The following is a 20,356-nucleotide window of genomic DNA, read 5'->3' as shown; positions in this document are numbered from 1 at the left end:
GTTTATCAAATAGATAAGAGAGAAACTGTTGGACAGCTTGTAAATTCATTGGATTAGTAGGGAGATCAGGTTGGAGAGCAAATTTGGTGAAGGACCATTTGTAGGAATAGAGTTTGATTGTGGAAGGTTTACAGGCATGAACAAGGATCACCTTCACTGAGGGAGGACTCTCCAAGCCATGAGATGGAGAGTGTAGAGATCTGGGTGGTGGGTCCTGCTCTGATGTTGTGAGAGAAGGTGTGGGATAAGGGGTAGGCGGATGTAGTCACTGGTAATGGAGCGGAGCATGGTGAACCATGGCTGTCTTGGCCACCATGGAGCAGTGAGGATCACATTGGTATGATCGTATTTGATTTTTGCTATTGTCCTGAGGAGCAGAGGAATGGGAGGGAAGAAGTATATGAGATGTGTAGTCCAATCTGCCACAAGTGCGTCTCCTAGTGCCTGCTCTTGAAAAGAAGAGGTTGCATTTGGTGTTTTGAGGTGTAGCAAACATGTCAACTCGTGGCTGACCCCAGAATTTGCAAAGGTGAAAAACACTGATTGGTCTGGGTATGTAGCCGACTCAACTTGTCCACCACTAGATTGTCCTGTGTGGCAATGTGTACTGCCATGGGAAAGATGTGGCATTTGAGACACTATTATCTGTCACTGTGATTGATGGGTGTCATTAGTTCTTCTTTTGTGTGTAGTGATCCCTGGTCCTTGTGGCTGCGTAGAGGTCATTGGCCTTTTGCATGCTGTATTTTTGAGAGATGGAAGCCAAGTTTTGTTGAGTTTCAAACTTTCCCCTTTTCTGTTGAAGTTCTGCTGGTGCTTGTGGATTTCAATGGCTTCCCTGTGCAGTCTGACGTAATGATTGCTGATGTTGTCCACTATTTCAGTATTTTGAAATATAATTTCATGTCCAGCTTGTTTTGGGGCATGTTCAGCTACTGAAGATTTTTCTGGTTATTTTAGTCTGCAGTGTCTCTCATGTTCTTTGATTCTGGTGTGGATGCTTCATTTTTTGGTTCCAATGTATACCTGGCCACAACTGCAAGGTATCCGATATACTCCTGCAGTGGTGAGGGGGTTCCTTCTGTCATTTGCTGACCATAACATTTGTTGCATTTTTATGGTGGGCTTGAATACTGTTTGTAGGTTGTGTTTTTTCCAAAAGTCTGTCAATACGAATTTACAGGCCTGAGCAAAATAAAGTATATTAATGAGCAGCCATAATGAACAGATGTGTAGAAACTGAGTCATGATGACTCAGCAGTGCTGACTCATGCATGATGCAACACATAATGTGATTGGACACAAGCAGGTCTGTATATGTATATATGTGAAACTGAACAGTTGATGTATCTTCCTGCTTTGTGATTAATGCTACCTGTTATGGTGCCAGACTGAACTGCTGTAAATATGTTCTAAATACACGTTGGTGGTGGAGAAGCTGCTAGTGTGTGAGTGAGTTATTTTGGACTACCTGGACTATTCAATACTCTGCTAAACCTGCTGTTTTCCTGCGTTTTTGCGTTAACATGGTCCGTGACCCCTTTGATGTATGGCAGAAATACTTTATTTGTGGGTGGCTGTTTTTCTTCTTCAGTTTGGTGGTGTTTTCTTGGTTTGATGGCTCTTGTGATTTCATTTTTACCTGTAGGGCCCAATTCAGATGGTTGAGTTCAGTGCTGAGAAACTGAGCTGCACGGTCTGCCAGTGTTTTGATTATGCCTCTTTTTTGCTGTGGGTGGTGGTTGGAGTTTTTGTGTAGGTACCAGTCTGTGTGGGTGGGTTTTCTGTAGACCTTGTGTCCCAGTTGGACGTCAGTTTTGCATACGACCATGACATCTAAGAACTGGAGTTGGCCCTCTATTTCTTTTTCCATGGTGAATTGTATATTTGGGTGGATGCTGCTGAGATGGTTTAGAAATTCTTCCAATTTTTCTTCACCATGGCTCCAAATTGCAAACGTGTCATCTACATATCGATACCAGACTGTGGGTGAAAGGGTGCCAAAGCCAGGGCCAGTTTTTCTAAATGCTCCATGTAGAAGTTTGCTATAACCGTGCTGAGGGAGCTCCCCATGGCCTCTCCATCTATCTGTTCATAGAATTCATTATCCCACCGAAAATAGCTGGTTGTCAGGCAGTGTTGGAAAAGGGCCTTGATGTCTTCTGGAAAGATCTGCTGGATGAGTGTCAGGATGTCCTTTATTGGTACCTTAGTGAACAGGGATACTACGTCAAAGTTGATCGGTCTGTCCCCATGGTTGAGTTTTAGGGTGCTGATCTTGCTTATGAAATGTCCTGAGTCTCTGATGTAGAATGAGGTTTGTCCAATGTGGATCTGTAGGAGGGTCACTAGGTGTTTGGCTAATTCATATGTTGGGGAGCTTATGACACAATGGGCCTGAGTGGGATTGAGTCCTTGTGGATTTTGGGGAGTCCGTATAGTCTTGGTGGGAGAGCTTCTGTCTTGCAGATTAAATAATAAACTTTATTTATTAGTTGTCTTGTGTGCTCCCAGGAGCATCTGGTGGGGCCGCTGTAAGATAGATACAGGAAGCTGGACTAGATGGGCCCTTGGCCTGATCCAGCAGGGCTTTTCTTATGTTCTTATGAGTGAAGCCATACATAATGGCTCAAAAATTCATGTGTGGCAGCATAGTCAACTTCATGCCTCATAGAATGTATCTGCTGTGTAGCAAGAGGCATAACTTCTTGCTGAAACATTAGGGTTGAGACTCTCTTATCCTCCAATAGGCTGTTGAGAACAATGGTTGGGTTTTCCCCCACAAAAACCTTTGGTATGCCCCCATTGTGCCTTGGTAGTTGACTATTCTTATCCCCAAGGATGCAAGTGGAGTACATTCTCCTAGTATGTCAATTTTAAGGCCATCTCTGTTGTTTGGAGTAGTGTTATGATGCTGCTTGGTAAAATGGCAAATGGCATGAGAGCCTTCCATGATAATAGAGTTCAGTTGTGGGTGTTTTAAATGTCAGATTGCTTCTTTATCTTGAATCTTATATAGGTTCTTAGCTTACCTAGAGGCAGATTGTGAAGCTCATGGTTTAACTAACAATTTTTAGCCAAGTCTAACAATAATGTTAATATGTCAATATTGACAGAGTTACCACATCATTATTTCTCTGATTGTAAATAGGATCAGATCTTGGTAGAGGTGGTCTTGACACCTGTGCAAGATTTGGCCCATTCTAGGCAAGGGAACAAGAAGGAAGAACAAGCAAAGTAGCTATTCCAGGGCTATTTTTGTCAGAGAACAGCAAACAAGCAAACAAAATAAAAAATAATTGAAGAGGGCTTTGTAGTGCACAACATACATAAAACTATATGAGCGCATAACGTGTTCCCCATGTTATTACCAGATGTAAAACTGCATAAGTGTACCTCCAGGTGAACTGGTTTACAACATCTGAAGTTGAGGCCATGCAAATGACATTTTGCATGTGAGCAATGTCTAACTAGTAGAATTCCCTCTATCTTCCTTTAAAGTGCAGATACAATCTGATGTGAGATACAGATGCTTCTTTCATGGCAGAAGGGCAAATAGAATTTTTGTTAATCAAAGTTTTGAAAGTGTTTCAAAAGAAGGGACATGTTTGACCTGTAGACAAAAATCTCTTTCACGTGCACCTATTAATGTCTGTTTGAACTAGCTATTTCTGTAGTGATAATTATCACTTAGCATTAAACAAAGCTACATTCTATTTTATAAGACTTGATAGCATTTCATTTTATAAGATCTTAAAGTTCTAAGAGTCCAGTGCTATGAGCACTTTCAGTAAATTAAGTTTTCCAGTATCTTAAATCTAGTTGGTGATATAAGCTGAAATTTCAAGGTGTTTTCTTTCAAAAGCATAAATCTATTTCGATCAAAATTTAATGCAGCAGGGTTACAGGAAAAAAAATAAGCTGCACTCTCTTGCTGTTGCAGTTTTTCTTACAGCGCATTTCAGGGTTCTAAAATGCTCCAGCCTACATGGAATACCAGCACAGTTACAGATTCATTAGATAGCCCAGCTTGATGTTGACGGCAGAAATGAAGATCTCACAGATAAACCAGTACATCATTCCAAATGAAAAGACTCTCTGGGTTGCTCTAATAAAAAGAAAACAAATTACCATGACAGATTTGTTCGACTTGTATAGAATAAATCCCAGATGGCATAAGACCTTGTCTATTGTAAAGCAGCATTAGCCTGGTTCCATGTGGGGAGAAATACAGAAGGCTATTTATAACACACATATATTTAAAACAAAGTTTTATGAAAAGCCTTCCTTCTCTCTTCCACTTTTCCACTGTGTATTTTCAGAAGATTTCTGAGAGAACATTTTGACCTTGTCTATTAGTATTGTAGAGGTTATGATAACCAAGTTTGCTTCTCAGACTCTATTGTAGGGATTGTCTGCCTAGCTTGATGGCCTGGGGGCATGTTTGGGCAGCAAGCAATTTTTCTAAGATCTGCTGTTCACCGTATCCTCTACCACACTACCTTCTTCCCAGAAAATGAAGAGCTTGATGCCCAGCTGCACCTACATGCTGAGACATGGCATGAAGCTTTCCTGCTTAATCTAAATCCTGGGAATAGCTCAGTTCCAACACACACAGCTTTTCATTGGAGAGTCATCCCACCAGCATCCAGCAGAGATGAGCCTCAGCCTTGAATTGATCTGTTAATGTAAGGAGGTTTCAGACGTCAATGAAGGCAACAGGGGACAGAGATACAGTAAGATGTGGAAAGAGTTTCAGGGCATTCAACAGGAAACATGTGAAGCTGATGACAGTTGGGGGAGAAATCCAGCAAAAATTAGACAGTTTTCTTAACAAAAAAGGTCATCCCTGTTTGGTTTCTTAATTCACTAACTTGAAAATATTTTTCCCTCTTTGCTGCTTCTCTTTTACATCCATATTCATATAATAACACAATCAAAAAGAAAAAAAACACTATTATTATAATTTCAGTTTAGTTTAGTGCCCATCTTTATTGAACAAAGGTACCATAAGAACATGTAGCTTTATGGACAATCGCAATCTCTGTTTATATACCCCCAGTTGAAGGCAGCATAAAAACAAACACAATCCCAGCTACAAAACCTTTCAAGTATAAACTATTTATGTGAAGTGTGTGCTTCATGATTCCATTATCAGTTTAAAATAGAGAAGGGTGCTGAAGTATTTGGATAGCTAGATCCGAACATCTCTGCGTGGCTGCACAGCTGCCCACCTGCTCTGGCGGCCAGGCCAGCTCTGTTCCGGCCTGGATGGGTGCCCTGCCGGAGCAGACGCTGCGCGGCAACAGGTCACTGGACCAGCCAGTCCAGGGGAGTGCTGAGTGGACGCGCGGCAGCTGTCCTGTAGTGCAGAGATATTTGGATCTGAAGACCCAAATAATTCTGCACCCTTTTCTAATATAAAACTAGATAAATAAAAAAGAACCTAACAAACCTTCGGTTGTAGGTGTCAGCTTCTGTCTGAGCAGGTAGTTTACTATAGCACTTAGGCTTACATAGCACTGATGACCCATTGTGTTCCAGTTCATGCCACTCAAAATATTAATTGCGTCATAGATCTCATCCTGATGAATGTATTCCTGGATTATTTCTACAAGGCCGAGCTGGCCTCTTGAGATGACACCTATTATAGGAAACAACACATAAAATTATAAGTACATGCACAATTCTTCAAAGAATCACATGTTACATTTCTAGGTATATTACCTAAAGAAGTGGTTCCCAACCATGGGTCCCCAGATGTTCTTGGTTTAAAACTCCTAGAAGCCTTCATTACTACCTGTGCTGGCCAGGATTTCTGGGAGTTGTAGTCCAAGAACATTTGGGGACCCAAGGTTAGGAACCACTGACATGGTTCCCCTTGACATTTAGTCCAGTTGTGTCCAACTCTAGGGCGGGTGCTCATCTCTGTCTCCAAGCCATAGAGCCAGGGTTTGTCCAAAGACAGTCTCCGTGGTCACGTGGCCAGCGCGACTAGACATGGAACGCCATTACTTTCCCACCGAGGTGGTACCTATTTATCTACTCGCATTTTTACATGCTTTCGAACTGCTGGGTTGGCAAGAGCTGGGACAAGCGACGGGAGCTCACTTCGTCATGTGGGTTCGATCTTACGACTGCTTGTCTTCTAACCTTGCAGCACAGAGGCTTCTGCGGTTTAACCCCCAGCGCCACCACATCCCTAAAATCCTCTTAGCCAATTCTCAAAGGAAAAAAAAAACCCTCTTAGCCAATCCTTAAAGGAAAGCTGGCTTGAGAAAGGTTCTCACCTGCTTGCAGAAAGACAGCTTGGCCCCCATAGGAGGGAGTTTCAGAATCTGGGAGTAGCGAGAGACACCCTCAATGTTTAAAACACAAGCTACCTTGTTTTCCCCAAAATAAAACCTAATCTGAAAATAACCCCTAGTTTGATTTTTCACAATGCTCATAATATAAGCCCTACCCCCAAAATAAGCCTCAGTTAAGTGAAACCCCACCCTCCACCATTGTGCAGCAACCAGAAGAATATGACATACTATATTTGAATAAATGTAGATTGTTGTACATGAAAAAAATTAAACATCTAATTTAAGCAAAAATTAATATAAGACCCTGTCTTATTTTCAGGAAAACCAGGTGGTAGTAGGCTCTTCAATACAGTGGTGCCTTGCTTAACGTTTGCCCCGCATTACTGTGGGTCCGATAGCAATATATATGGTCCGATATATATATGGTCCGATATGGTCCATATATATGGTCCGATATATATATGGTCCGATATATATATATGGTCCGATAGCAATATATACACATATATACATATATACACATATATACATATCTATATATATCTATATATATCTATATACATACATATATATACATATATATACATATATATACTGTATATATATATACAGTGGTGCCCCGTATAGCGAGGTTAATCCGTTCCGGATTAACCTTCGCTATACGAAAACATTGCTGTGCGGGTAAGCAAAGCCTATTGGAACGCATTAAACTGCTTCGAGAACCGATTCTTCACATTACGACGATCAAAACAGCTGATAGTTGGGTTTTCAAAATGACCACCGGATGCTTAAAATGGCTCCACTCTGTGTTTAAAGACGGATTCCTCGCTATACAGGCAGCGAAAATGGCTGCCGTATGGAGGATCTTCGCTGGACGGTGAGTTTTTACCCCATTGGAATGTATTGAACGGGTTTCAATGCATTTCAATGGGGTTTTTAATTTCATTTTACGATGTTTTCGCTAACAGCGATTTTCCTGGAACGGATTAGCGTCATTAAGTGAGGCACCACTGTAGTTACATTAGATAACATGTAAGTATATCTTTTTATCTTAACGAAATCTACAATTGTTGGCTTTATTCTGCAGATGCAGAAAACTCAAATGTGAAGCATCTGCTCCCAAATGATGCTTTTAATATGATTTGGTTAATTACTGCCCCTGCACTCATGCATGTCACTCTGTGCTGATATTATGCCACAGAAACTGGAGGTGCACCTTCGCATTGCTTGGTCTCCAACACAATGAGTTCTGCAATAGTTCTTGTTGCACCTGTGCTGGTGGATGCTTCCTGCCTCCGATCCAATCCAATCCAACCATTCAAAGACATTCTGAGGACAATCCCTATATTCTAAATCCTTCGGGGCTTACTGGACCATGCAGATCAATGCAGATCTGTGGCGATTTTTTATGAGTGAAAAGTCTAGAGGAAATGTTTTAATGGTATTAACCATTAACCAACCAGACTGGCTTAACCACAATGTAGTGACCCTCAAGAACGTACTGTGTCTTTGCTATCTGAGATGAATTTTGTAGAAACACGTGTCTGAAAATAAATTAAAACATTTATTGAACACTTACGAATTTATCTTCATAACATTAATACAGTATATTACATTTTTAAAGACAGAAAATCATGGATAAATGTTAGAGTAACCCAAAGGCTACGTACCAAATCATTACTGTACTTATTTTTCTGCTAAATTAAATGAAACCTGACCTGATAGTTGAGAGTAACCAAGTGTGCTTTTCATATCACACCAGAAGCCAAGTTAACACCAGATTACTTTACAATTCTTCAGGACCCATATTTTGCAGCAAGGCTAGATTACCTATTAGGTTGATATTATTACACAGTAGGGTCTTACTGAAATAAAGGCCTGTAGGGTTCTACTTAAATATACTATTTGAGTGTATTTCCAGACTGGAGTTTTTCAAACCAGACAAAATATAAAGTAGCACTTTATTTGGAACGATGTGCTGGTTTATCAGTCTGACACGCCATTTTAGCTTCATGGTAAGCAACAGACAAGATGCCCTTTCTTAGAGGTGTTCAGAGAGGGCATGGAAACTATTCTTCCACTCAAATAGTCATGTATCGCTTGCTGGTTTCATGTGCTCCTCCCACTTTTACAGTGAAATACATTTTAGTGTAAGTAAATGCTTTTCCCTTCCATTTCCTTTTTCCAGAAATGAAAGTTCTGGGACCAAATTACTTGTTTAAAGATACATGTAGTGGATAAGAAGTGAAGGAGGCTACACGTCTTATCTGCCAGTGCAGAATGAATACAGTGCTCCAGACTCCACGCTCCAGTTTTATTGCTCAAAACAACTTCTTCATGGCTGGGTTTTCTTGAGGCCAAATTTGTTGTTCAATGAGTGGGCTGGATACTGGTGTTGCTATCAGCAATGGTGGAACACATAAGACTTTGTCTTTAGCAGAAGAAATGTGACACCACCTAAGCTTTTTTTTAAATCCAAAACAAATACTGTTCTTGAGCTTAGTTCATTAAAATGCATTGTTTCACTAGACTTTGAATCTTTGCAAGGAAGTAGGGAGAACACTAAGTTTAGCTGTCTCTCCCTATAGTGACCTTGCCCTTGGTATCAGCAGCCTCAGGGAGCAACAGACAGCAACCTGAATCCTACTGCTAATTTACCCAGGTAAAGAGAAATGCTGGGAAAAGTGGAAGGCTTCAGGAAAAGAGGAAGACCAAATACAAAATGGATTGACTCCCTGAAGGAAGCCAGAGTTGTGTTTGCAAGGCCTGAGCAGGGCACATGCCCAGAAACACAACTAGCACCTTACTAATGAGTGGCAATTTGCTGCCAAGCCTTTTGCAATTTCCCTTGAGCATGCATAAAATGGCAATAGGATTCTGGCCTCTGTATTTAACCCTGTGGAAAAGGTTGAGAGAAAGAAACAAAGAGAAACAACGACTCCCTTCAATAGATTTTTATACTTAAACTCAGATTTACCTAATGAGCACACAACCAATATGACGGAAATACACACGACAAAATTCTTAAAATATGATAACTTTCAACTACAGAGGTCAGCAACGTCTCATTCAGGTTCTTGACTTCTCTTGGGTGGTGCGTTTCCAAGTGACCTACTTTGGTAAGAGAGGTGACAGCCAACTCATTGCCTAATTGATTTAGGAACAGTGCCCAGGGAGACAGTCCAATTAAGTTTACAAGCTGGCAATTAGCAGAAAGGCCTCTAAATCCCTGTACTGAGAGCCTGTTTGTCTCAGTAAGAACATAAATGTGCTAGAGATAGGGAAGGAAAGCTGTGCTTTCTGGAAAGCTACTGTGAGTAGAAGCCACAAGGGAGACCTGAAGAAAAGCAAGCTAGATGTAGGCAGAGTGCCTTCTGTTTGACAGGTAACCGGGTAATTTAGAGGCATTTAAAAATAGACATGTGAGAATACATCAAAGAACTGTTTTAATCAGCATTCCATGCAGATGTCTACAGCTGTTAAAACACACCACTGGACAAGATGAAATTAATTTGTCTTATTATAATGATTACCTACAAGCATCTTTCTTTTTTGAGCAATTTCCTGGGTAAAGGACAATTTCTAAACAACATAACTGTGAATAAACCTGCAGCCATGTTTCCTTGTAAACCATATTGTTAATCCGAAGCGGGAATGTGTCTAATTGCAGTTGCAGTACAGAGTAATTTTGCAACAGAAACATCAGTATTTAACAAATACTTGTCTCTGCTAATATGACTTTCTAGTAACATTTCAGCTGTCCATTCCAACAGAAGGGGTGGACAACTGTGGATCCACATTGTTTTTGGAGTCCAGTAAGCCCTCATCATTTGCTACAAAGGAAGGTGTAGGGTAAATAAATACAGTAAACAGGAGAGCCACAGTTGCCCACCATGAATTGTAGTGTACAAGAGTCAGATTTAACCCAGTAAATACTTAAAGCAGCATAATGCTCAATATTCTAGATTCCACTTTTTAAAAACCTTCTTTCTTTTCCTTGTTAATTTAGAGTTGTTGTTTTTTTAAAAAAACATCTTTTTTTTCCTGTCAGTTCAAAGCTGCACTTCTTAATTACAGAAAAGACCATCTTCTGCCATCAGCCTCATGGTGCAGTGCTTATACTGCAGCAATGCTGTTAAGACTCGGCTCAGTTCAGTCTTGGACTCAGGTAGCTGGCTTGAAGTTAACTTTTAGCCTTCTGTCCTTCCAAGGTTGGTAAAATGAGTACCCTGTACCCAGCTTGCTCAGGACAGGGCAATGTGTAGACTGCATCATGAACTTGTAAACCATAGAGAGAGTGCTCTAAGTCCTAGGGGACAGTAGCAAGAGTAGAGAGAGAATTGCATTGTGATGGATAGGTGTGGTTTCTGGCCTGTCCGTCACAGTTATTAACTTACCAGTTTTAAAATGAAGTACACCAACAGGTCCTTGGTCAAATCTCAGCAACAGAAGGTCATGGATATCGGTATCAGCCATACTTTGATATGACGTTCGAGGGGCAGCCCACTGGATCTGGGAGAGACTGCTTGAGACGTTGAAATGCTTACTAAATGGCAGTGTTGATTTTGGTGAGAGGTCTTCAGCTAAGAGCTGCATTTTAATTGGAGACAGGGCCATGTCAAACACTTGTATCTCCCCTTGTGAATGGCCAACCACTATGATGGCTCCTCTGGGGTGGCAACACAATAATTCCGGCACTAGTTCTGTTTGTGCTGACAGAGTAACTTGGCGGTAAGCTTCATATAAAACAATTGAAGAATCATCACATCCCACAACAAGTTTGTCTTCAGTACTGTTTCTGCAGCAGCTGATGGCTTTTGATATTAGTGGTATTTTGGTGACTGCCACACACTGAACTTTATTTCCCACACACTCGTAGATACAGCTGTCAGCTATGGGCTCTTGATCTTCAGTGAAATATTGTTCTACACTGTGTATCTGATAAGGCTGAGACACACTGAAGGTGACATCAAGTGGGTCCCCAGTGGTACGTATGTAACTCAGAACCTGAAAAACAATCCCAAACTTTTAAAGGCCAGCATAAAACAATATACTGCCTACAAATCCTGCTAAACAAATTCTATTTGCTTTATAATCCACCTAATATTCATAAGATAATAACAATGTAAAAGAAAACAGGAACATCACTTCTCTTGTTCATGCCAAATTCTTTCTTTCCTCGGGGCTAAACTCTCAAAAGCCTATGAAAAATAAAATAGAACCTGATGCATCTGGAAGGCCAGGGAATCATAGCTGAATTCCTGTTACGCAGATTGCCAAAGGCATGCTTACCCAGCAACTGCCAAAGGATGCCTTTATGCAGAGGTGACTTGTAACTGCTGCTGATGTCATTCCCACTGTGAAACAGAATTTCAGCCATAAACACATAGAACTGTAGAGCTGGAAGGGAACCTGTGTTACTGGGGCAATTCCCAGCCAAGCAGAACATGCAGTAAGATGCATAGTATCGAGCTTAGAAAAGTTCCCTTTTTTTTATTATAGCATCTACAATTTCCCAGGCAGCATTTGTTACTATGACTTCATTACTTTCTATGAGCTGCTTAGAGGCAGATATGCAAACAGATTTCAGCTGTTTGCAAACTATTTGGATACCAAGTATTTCCAAAATTACAACATTTATTGAGAGTCTTTCTTTTATGCAATCGTATTAGATCCAGTCAAATTGGCTAATGTCATAGAAAGGCTTGTTTCTAGCAGAACAATTAGCCAAAACAGTATCTGCAGGTTTTGCCTTACATCTTGACTCTGTAAGGGATAGAGATTCTCTCCCCAAAAGCTTAGAATCTAAACCAGTTGATGGGCTAAGTGGGCACTGTAACACTGTCTGCATACATGCTTCTCAAACAATCTATAGCCTTGTTCAAGTGACACCCAATAGAAAATGCATGGCTTAGAAAGCTATGTTCTGAGTCACCTGATTCTACCATGAAGTAAGCATAAAGCTGTAGCTAAATCTACATGATACAAGAAAAGCAGCGGTATTAAAAATGGTGGTAGTGCTTTATAATAATAAAATATCTTGTTCTCTAATTGGAGTATTGTTCGAATTAAATGATGATAGTTATTAAAGCTATTGTGCGTTTCAACTTCAGTAGCTTGATCTAGCTAATCAAGAAAAGGCATTGTCTATATAACCTTAGTCTAGACAAAAAGAAAACAAAAAAATACGACATTAGAAGCTTAACTAATCTTTGCAATTAGAGAATTTGCTGCCTCATGTGCTCTCTTTGTATCCTTATGTGTGGAATGCAAAATAATAAGCCTGACTCTTATTTCAATGGACACTTCTCTGCACACTTTAAAGAACATAAATAATTGCATCATTTTGCATAAAAGTACAGAGGAAAGGATAAAGCCCACATAATGAAAGAAGTAAGAGTTTTAAACAGTAGATTTTAAGCAGAAAATTGGCTTACCAGGAAGATAAAACAGAAATTAAAGAGAACACAAAGTAAGCTGTCTGTGACTGAATTGTCTGTCTTTAAGATGCAAAAACTGTTTGATTTACTTTATAGATGTTAGAAAATGGCTAGTTTAATTTCACACCATGAAACTGCAAACACACACACAATTAGAAATGATAAGTGGCAAATTCAATACAAGAGAGCTGATATATCAATTTTTGAAAAAAATGTGTGTTTTTCTCAACATGGTTTGAACATTCAGACATTTAACCTAGACATTTTTTGTTTTCTGCTTATTTATGAACAATCTTATTTGTTGTTATTCTCACCTCCTTGAAATTTATCCATGCTGTTGTTTATTTATTTGTAGCCTCAAGCATGTCTTGTTTTAAAGCTCCATTAAGATATTCCATCTGCTCATTTATAGGACCCATATTGCTCTATCAGTTATGATAGAAAGAGTATTCTTCACTACCACCAGATCAAGAGTACTATCTTAGATGAAAAATAAGTCATATATATTTCTGTGGAAATCTTTTGATTTAGGAGAATAAATTTCAGATATTATACAAAAATGAACTATGGTAATATACTGACATATCATTACGATCTCTTTAAAATATAAATATGCTTCTTCTAGAAAATGGTACATGGTGGCCAGAATCCTACTGTTGATTTACACACCAATTAAGTTAAGTTACATAACTCAGTAAGTTAAATACTGTATATAACTCAGCACAGCAAATTGCCTCTAAGCAATGAGGCAGTGGTTATTTTATGAGGCACCAGATTGTCCAAGAGGCAGGTACTTAAGTAATAGACCCAGTGCCTCATTAGTTAGCAGCTATTTACCACAGTGAGTTACACAATTTTCCTCACTCATGTCTAAATCACCAACAGGACTCTGGCTAAAGGGTATTCTGTTTGATTTAATTGATCTACAGATGCAAGATATTGCCTTATATTATTCTTTTCTATTTTCAAGAACACAATAGAAGTTATCAGAGAACACTCTCCTTGTCTTGCTATCTTAGTCTTTATGGGAAAAGGAATGAAACTTCACATAAATTGTCATGATAAAACATATTTCATATCTTACCCTCAGCTCCAAAGAGTTACACACAAAACCAGAAAACATGCATACAACAATAGGCAGTGCAAGCACTGAAAAATAACAGTCCAGCCTCTAAAATTTACACATGTTAATTTATATCTATGTATACAGATTCAGAAATAAAAACTAGGACATATTTATATTTCATAGAAGCTAGAGTCACACAGATGTACACATACTCCTACCTGGAACTGGCAATTTTTGCATCAGAATAGATTTTCAAAAAAAAGAGAGAACTGAGATAGAAGCTGGAAGGAAGGGAAATAGTAGTATGTAGCTTTGGAGATGTTACTAAAGCAGAAATTGCAGCATGGAGGAAACAGAGGGAGCCAGGAAAAAAGAAGGGAAAAAGAAACAGGACCAAAGATGGCTCTCTTCTTTGTTTTCATGTTGTCTCCAACCTCCAGATAGACCCTTCGATATACAATGAAAAAGATTGTGTGCTGCACCCCATAAACAACAAGATACGGCATTTTTAAGGGAGGCAGTCATGTTAGGGCTTGGCTAGATCAATGGTTCTCAAACTGGGGTCCCCATATGTTCTTGGACTGCGACTCCCAGAAATCTTAAGAGGCCAGCACAGCAAGTGGTGAAGGCGTCTGAGAATTGCAGTCCAAGAACATCTAGGGATCTCAGTTTGAAAACCACTGGGCTAGATGGCTAAACTGGGTCATTTAAGGTCACATAGAGGCACAATATGCTATTTGGAGTAACCATGGCATCCACATGGCATATGCATCTATTTAGCCCACCTCCCATTAAAGGGAAAAAATGATAAGAAAGGAAAAAATAGTCTCTTTGCCCATTCCTGTCTTATTCTCCTTCTGGAATGAAACTTTGATTTTTTTATTTTTATTTTCTAAAAGATACAGTGCATCAGCATTGCACTAATGAAGTTTTTGTTTTTTAAAATAAACTTTAGTTCCTCCCTCTTCTCCTCCATGGAGAATTTTTAATTCGTATTGAAATTGAACCAATACAGAGTAATCTTACTCCCACCTAAAAAAGATTAGACCCTGACAGACAGCCAAAAAGGGTGGGTAGGAATGATCTGGATATGGGCTTATGTTGTGTGGTTACTGGGAAAAGGGGTGAACCAGTTTATGATACTCAATGGTTTAGATATCTGGCTACAGAGCCAGAAGCTGGGAGTTGGATTTCTCACTGTGTCCCCTTAAAAGAGACTGGACCCGATGATCCTTTTAGTTCTGCGGTTCTAAGATAATGATGATGCCCAGAGCAGTGGAATAAATCCCTATGTAGTCACACCCTAAGTCTGTTACTGCAATAACAGAAACCAAAGTATTGGAGTTGCTTTGTCTGATAGATTTATTTCAGTGTGAGCTTTTATGGATACAATCTACTTCTTCAGACACCAGGATAGGGCACTTCAGACACACAGGTGACCAGAATTTCACTTGCAATATCTCAAGTACCTCTTGCCCAAACTATTTCATATTTCAGAAGGTCAATAGCAGGGATAGCAGCAACAAATAATTGCTAGATTATTCATTCTCATTGATTTAGTTTGTCTCAATTTGATTAGACATCTCAACAAGGAATTTTCAAGCCATGTGAGATTCTTTACTTCGAGGCAACAGTTAGACAATGAGTGCTTTGTTTTCATTAAGGTCTCCATAATTTGCATGCACTATCAAAAATAAAAATAGTGTCTTTTTCTTTGGAGAGGAAAGGACGTGCCACACACACACCCCCCCGCGCGCGCGCGCGCACACACACACACACACACACACACACACACAGAGCATAAAACAAGTGCATCATTTTGGGTAATGCAAAGACCCCTCTGATGTCTCTAATTCTTAACACTCTGTGCACCAAAGCAGCCATCATCACTAATTTGCTTTATTTGTGTTAAAACATTATTTGTGTTAAAAGTTTTTGTCTTGCAATTTTGGTGTGTGTGTGTGTGTGTGTGTGTGTGTGTGTGTGTGTGTGTGTGTGTGTGTGTAGTTCTCATTTTCCTTCTCTGTCAAGAGTGCAATAAATTATCTTGAATGACAAGGCAAGTACTTTTGTAGTTCCTTGGATTCCTGTTTGAAGACAAGTCAAGAAAGGATCCCTAGAAAGCTGATCTATTTTCTCTCTTCTTCTTCAGCACTCATCTCTCCCTGTGCCTTTCCACTGCCTTTTCTCTCTCACTGCATTACTCCTGGAGAAAATTTTCCATTACTATGCAAGTGAGCTTAGGGGGAAAAATCCATTTGTGCCAACAAAAGATTTCCCTTTACCCTGACTTTGTTGGGGAAAATGGGGGGCGAGGGGGCAGGGAGACAACATGCACAGAGAATTCAACCGTTCCCTTCCCCACTATGATCCTTCCTCCAGAATCTCCCTTCTTTTGACAATACACTTAAAACAACCTTCAACTGGCACCAATTGAAGGTTTTTAGCCTAAGCTTAACTGCCATGCGAGAAGAAATGGAGGGTGGGTGGATTACAAAATACGTAGAAGGGAGCCTTAGCCTCCTGGCTCCCCAGCTGTAATGCATTTGAAAATTGCCATCTGAATGAATTTGAGGGAAAAATCAATGGACATTCAGAGATCCTTGTAAAACAGATTTGAGACTCACACAACACCATTGGCACAGCCTAGAAATGTACATGCATAGGACACAGTAATATTAAAACAGCAGACCACGATAAACTAAAAGCTATAAATTCAGGGTGGGGACGATTTAAGATCATTTATCACGCTCTTGACAGAGAGTCTTTTTGGTGCCAAAAAGATAAAAATGTCAGCACCAGGTGAACTTAGAGAGAAGTCACCCTCTGCCAAAGTCTTAAAATATAACTGAGTACTTCTGCTCACCATTAATTCAAACTAGTCATTATAAAAACTCTGCATCTTAAAAAACGGGCTCTCTAGTTTGCTTGAGTTTGCTTTTCTTCTCTCCTTCCCATCCCTCTGCTATTTTGTGTTTGGTATTTCAGAATGTAGGCCAATGTGCAGAAACTGTCTTATTTATTGGATTTATCCAAGCCACTCCAGAAACATTTTGAACTTGAAATAAATAACAAAAAAAGCAAAGCCACCACAGTGCACCCCCACCCTTAAATATGAGATTGAAGAGGATTCCGCTTAATATATTACCTCCAAGTTGCCATGTTCAAGTTTCAGGAACAGTAAATTTGCTCTCTCTCTTTCACTGGAGATAGGAGCCCAAGGCCACACTTCATCTTTTACTGCTGACCACCAGCAAATAACCCTGTCTTCTACACTGTTTATTGCCAGATGTTGTTTCTGTCTTCTACTTCCAAGTACTGGCATGTCAATGTAGGATATCTGAGGGATAAAATAATACAAGTCATGTTTGAAAGTAGGAAAGCAAAGCTTTCAGATTTTTATTATGTACAGCAAGATGAGGTTATGAAGTGAATGAACACATATCCTCCATAGCCTCGGGATCTTACACTTGCTGGCAATATACTGTAATTCTGGCATGCTCAACAGCAAGAGCCTAAATATCCAAGATGAATTCCATCTCCTTGGTTTCAGCTGAAGCAGTAACTCAGTTAAGAGAACTAACAGTACAGTCTACTGAGGGCTTGGATCTGAGACAGGTCAAATAAAAATTGGACAATCACTGCATCCTGGCCTTAGTCCCCATCTCTGAAACAAGAAGAGCAACAAGTGGTTTCTCAATACTGCTGTAAAACTAGATCAAGCAAGGACGCTTGATATAGTGAAACCAATAAATTGGCAATTGCAATTGCTTAAGAACATTCTGTCATTAGGATTATGAAAAACTGGGACAAATATGGAAACAAGCATAACAGAATTTAATACCACAAAGTCATCACCAGTGTAATGCAGTGTACTCTGAGTTTATTTGTTGTTGTTTAGTTGTTAAGTCCTGTCCAACTCTTCGTGACCCCATGGACCAGAGCACGCCAGGCCCTCCTGTCTTCCACTGCCTCCTGGAGTTTGGTCAAATTCATGTTGGTAGCTTCGGTGACACTGTCCAACCCTCTCGTTCTCTGTCATCCCCTTCTCGTCTTGCCTTCACACTTTCCCAACATCAGGCTCTTTTTCAGGGAGTCTTCTCATGAGATGGCCAAAGTATTGGAACCTCAGTTTCAGGATCTGTCCTTCCAGTGAGCACTTGGGGTTGATTTCCTTCAAAATGGATAGGTTTGTTCTCTTTGCAGTCCAGGGGACTCTCAAGAGTCTCCTCCAGCAACACAATTCAAAAGCATCAATTCTTTGGCGGTCAGCCTTCTTTATCGTTCAACTCTGTTCGCCCATATTCAGCTTGTGATCTATAGCAATTCCAAGATCTTTCTCTTATGTAGTATTGCTGAACCAAGTACCCATCATCATATAACTGTACATTTGGGTTTTTCTTGCTAGATGCAGAACTCTTCACTTATCGCCGTGAAATGCCATTCTGTTGGTTTCAGCCCAGGGCTCAACCCTACATATATCTTTAAATTAGGTTTCTGTTTTCTGGAGTATTAGTTATTCTACCCAGTTTTGTTTTATCTGCAAATCTGATAAGCATTCTTTGTACCTGCTCATCTAAGCCATTAATAAAAATGTTGAAGAGCACTGGGCCCAGGACTGAGCCCTGTGGTACCCCACTTGTTACTTCCTTTGAGAAGGAACCATTGATAAACATTCCCTATGTATGATTTTGTAACCCATTGTGGATCTACTTGATAGTTGTTCTATCCGGGCTCACACTTAATTAGCTTGCCAATCAAAATATCATGGGGCATTTCGCCAAAAGCTTTGCTGAAAATATATACTATGTCCATAGCATTTTCACAATCTGCCAAGATTTCCCAATTAAAAATGATGTAGGATTAAGCTGGCAGGATTTAGAAGAAGTAGCCATGTTATTCTGTGCTAACATATCAGGAAAAAACAGAAGAAAAATAAAGAAAAGAATGCTGTGACATCTTAAAGACTAACTGCTATATTTTAATGTGAGCTTTCATGGACAAATCCTGGCAGGATTTGATCTTGACAAATCCAGGATGGTTTCATTGCATTGTTTTCAAGGCATTTACAGACTGACCATTTTATAATCTGTTCCATAATTCTCTCTGGGAGTAATTTTAGGCTCACTGGTGTATAGTTCCTAGATTCCTCCTTTTCACTGTTTTTGAAAATAGAAACTACAGTCTTCCAATCATCTGGCACTTCACCCGTTTCCCATGATTTCAAGAAAATAATAGTAGTTCTGAGAGTTCCTCAGCCAGTTCCTTCAACACTTTTGAATGCAACTATCGGGCCCTGGAGATTTGAACTTGTTCAAAGTAATGAAGTATTCCTTGACAGTTTGTCCATATCAACTTGCAAGACCGGAGTGGGGTGAGCCATTTAAATGATCAATGTTCTGTACCAGATTTATTTTATTACACCAAAATAAAAATTGTCTGTAGCAGTTGTCACCTCCAATGAATCATCAAAGAGCATTTATTATGGAGTTGTCAAATTTATTATGGAGTTGTCAAAATTGTAATGTGAGATTTTAAAAGACTATGCTATTTTTTTTCATTGAAATTAAAGCAATTCATAGCATTTGTCTTCTCCTAGATTGTATCCCCAAATCAATATTTAAATATAATCATAATTGTGAAAGCATCTGGAATTAGCTGTACAAGTATGATATTTAGTCCATATATGACTCTCACTCCACCCTCTATGTAAATATATAAAAATGCAATAAAGTCTTAGCACTAATGCATGGAAGCACTTCTGCTCCTAGCTATATATTTTTATGGGAAGTATTCAGGCTAAGAAGGAATCTGCTACTGTAGTTTCAATCAATAAAAAAATGTATAGTCATGGTTGCTTGACAGCATCGACCTACATGTGAGGATTTAAGACTCCTCATATACTAAGTTCTGCAATACTGGCCAAAAGGCTAAGGCTATTCTTTTCAGATGCAGCAATAAACATGAAAAGGTCATTTACAATGTTAGAAAGGAATGCATATTTTTTTTTCTCCTGGATTAAGAATGCCAACTGCTGTAAGGGAGGATATACTTTCCGTCAAGTAATATGGATGAGCTGTAGCATCATGCGTAAAGTTTATGTAGCTTTTGAGAATTGTGTGCTTCTATTCCTCCAAAAGGATTTGTGGAATTTATTATTCAAACTATTTTATTTTGGAGCATGGTTATTTGAAAACATGAGCAGTATACCATCTGGGTGACACATGCCAAGGAAATATAGATTGCACCACATTTCTGCTTAAGGAATTAATGGAAGGTTGATAGCAGGGGTGGGGGGGAATGGTGGAAAAAAAAAACCTATCTTGCTATTGCTGGTCAGCAATAATCGAACCACTTTCTGGGGATTAAGCGCATGGCTAAGCCTACTGGACCAGACACTAGCAAAGGGCAGGGGGTCTTCTTATCACAGAAATGCTTCTGGAGCCAGTCTCACTACATGACAGATTGCTTTCATATTCCTGTCTGCAAGGCAACAAAGGATGGCAGTAATGCGATAATGCCAGAGTGCAATGGGTGTTAAG

The 20,356-nt window shown here is 39.6% G+C and overlaps 1 protein-coding gene across 5 annotated transcripts in view; it reads right to left on the bottom strand.

The window, feature by feature from the left end:
* Positions 1-20,356, bottom strand: part of WDPCP (WD repeat containing planar cell polarity effector) — a 280,521-nt gene that overhangs the window by 118,959 nt on the left and 141,206 nt on the right. For all 5 annotated transcript variants that reach the window (XR_012088494.2, XM_073003877.2, XM_073003880.2 and 2 more), the window contains 3 exons: positions 16,963-17,154; positions 10,706-11,315; positions 5,456-5,644 (listed from right to left, as the gene is read on the bottom strand). Coding sequence is in view for 4 of the 5 variants with exons in the window: in XM_073003877.2 (XP_072859978.2) it covers positions 5,456-5,644; positions 10,706-11,315; positions 16,963-17,154 (991 nt within the window). In the remaining variant the exon portion in view is untranslated. The remainder of the gene's footprint in view (positions 1-5,455; positions 5,645-10,705; positions 11,316-16,962; positions 17,155-20,356) is intronic.

Source organism: Pogona vitticeps, chromosome 1, assembly GCF_051106095.1.
Source record: "Pogona vitticeps strain Pit_001003342236 chromosome 1, PviZW2.1, whole genome shotgun sequence".
Classification (NCBI taxonomy): domain Eukaryota; kingdom Metazoa; phylum Chordata; class Lepidosauria; order Squamata; family Agamidae; genus Pogona; species Pogona vitticeps.
This window is presented reverse-complemented; position numbering and strand designations above follow the sequence as displayed.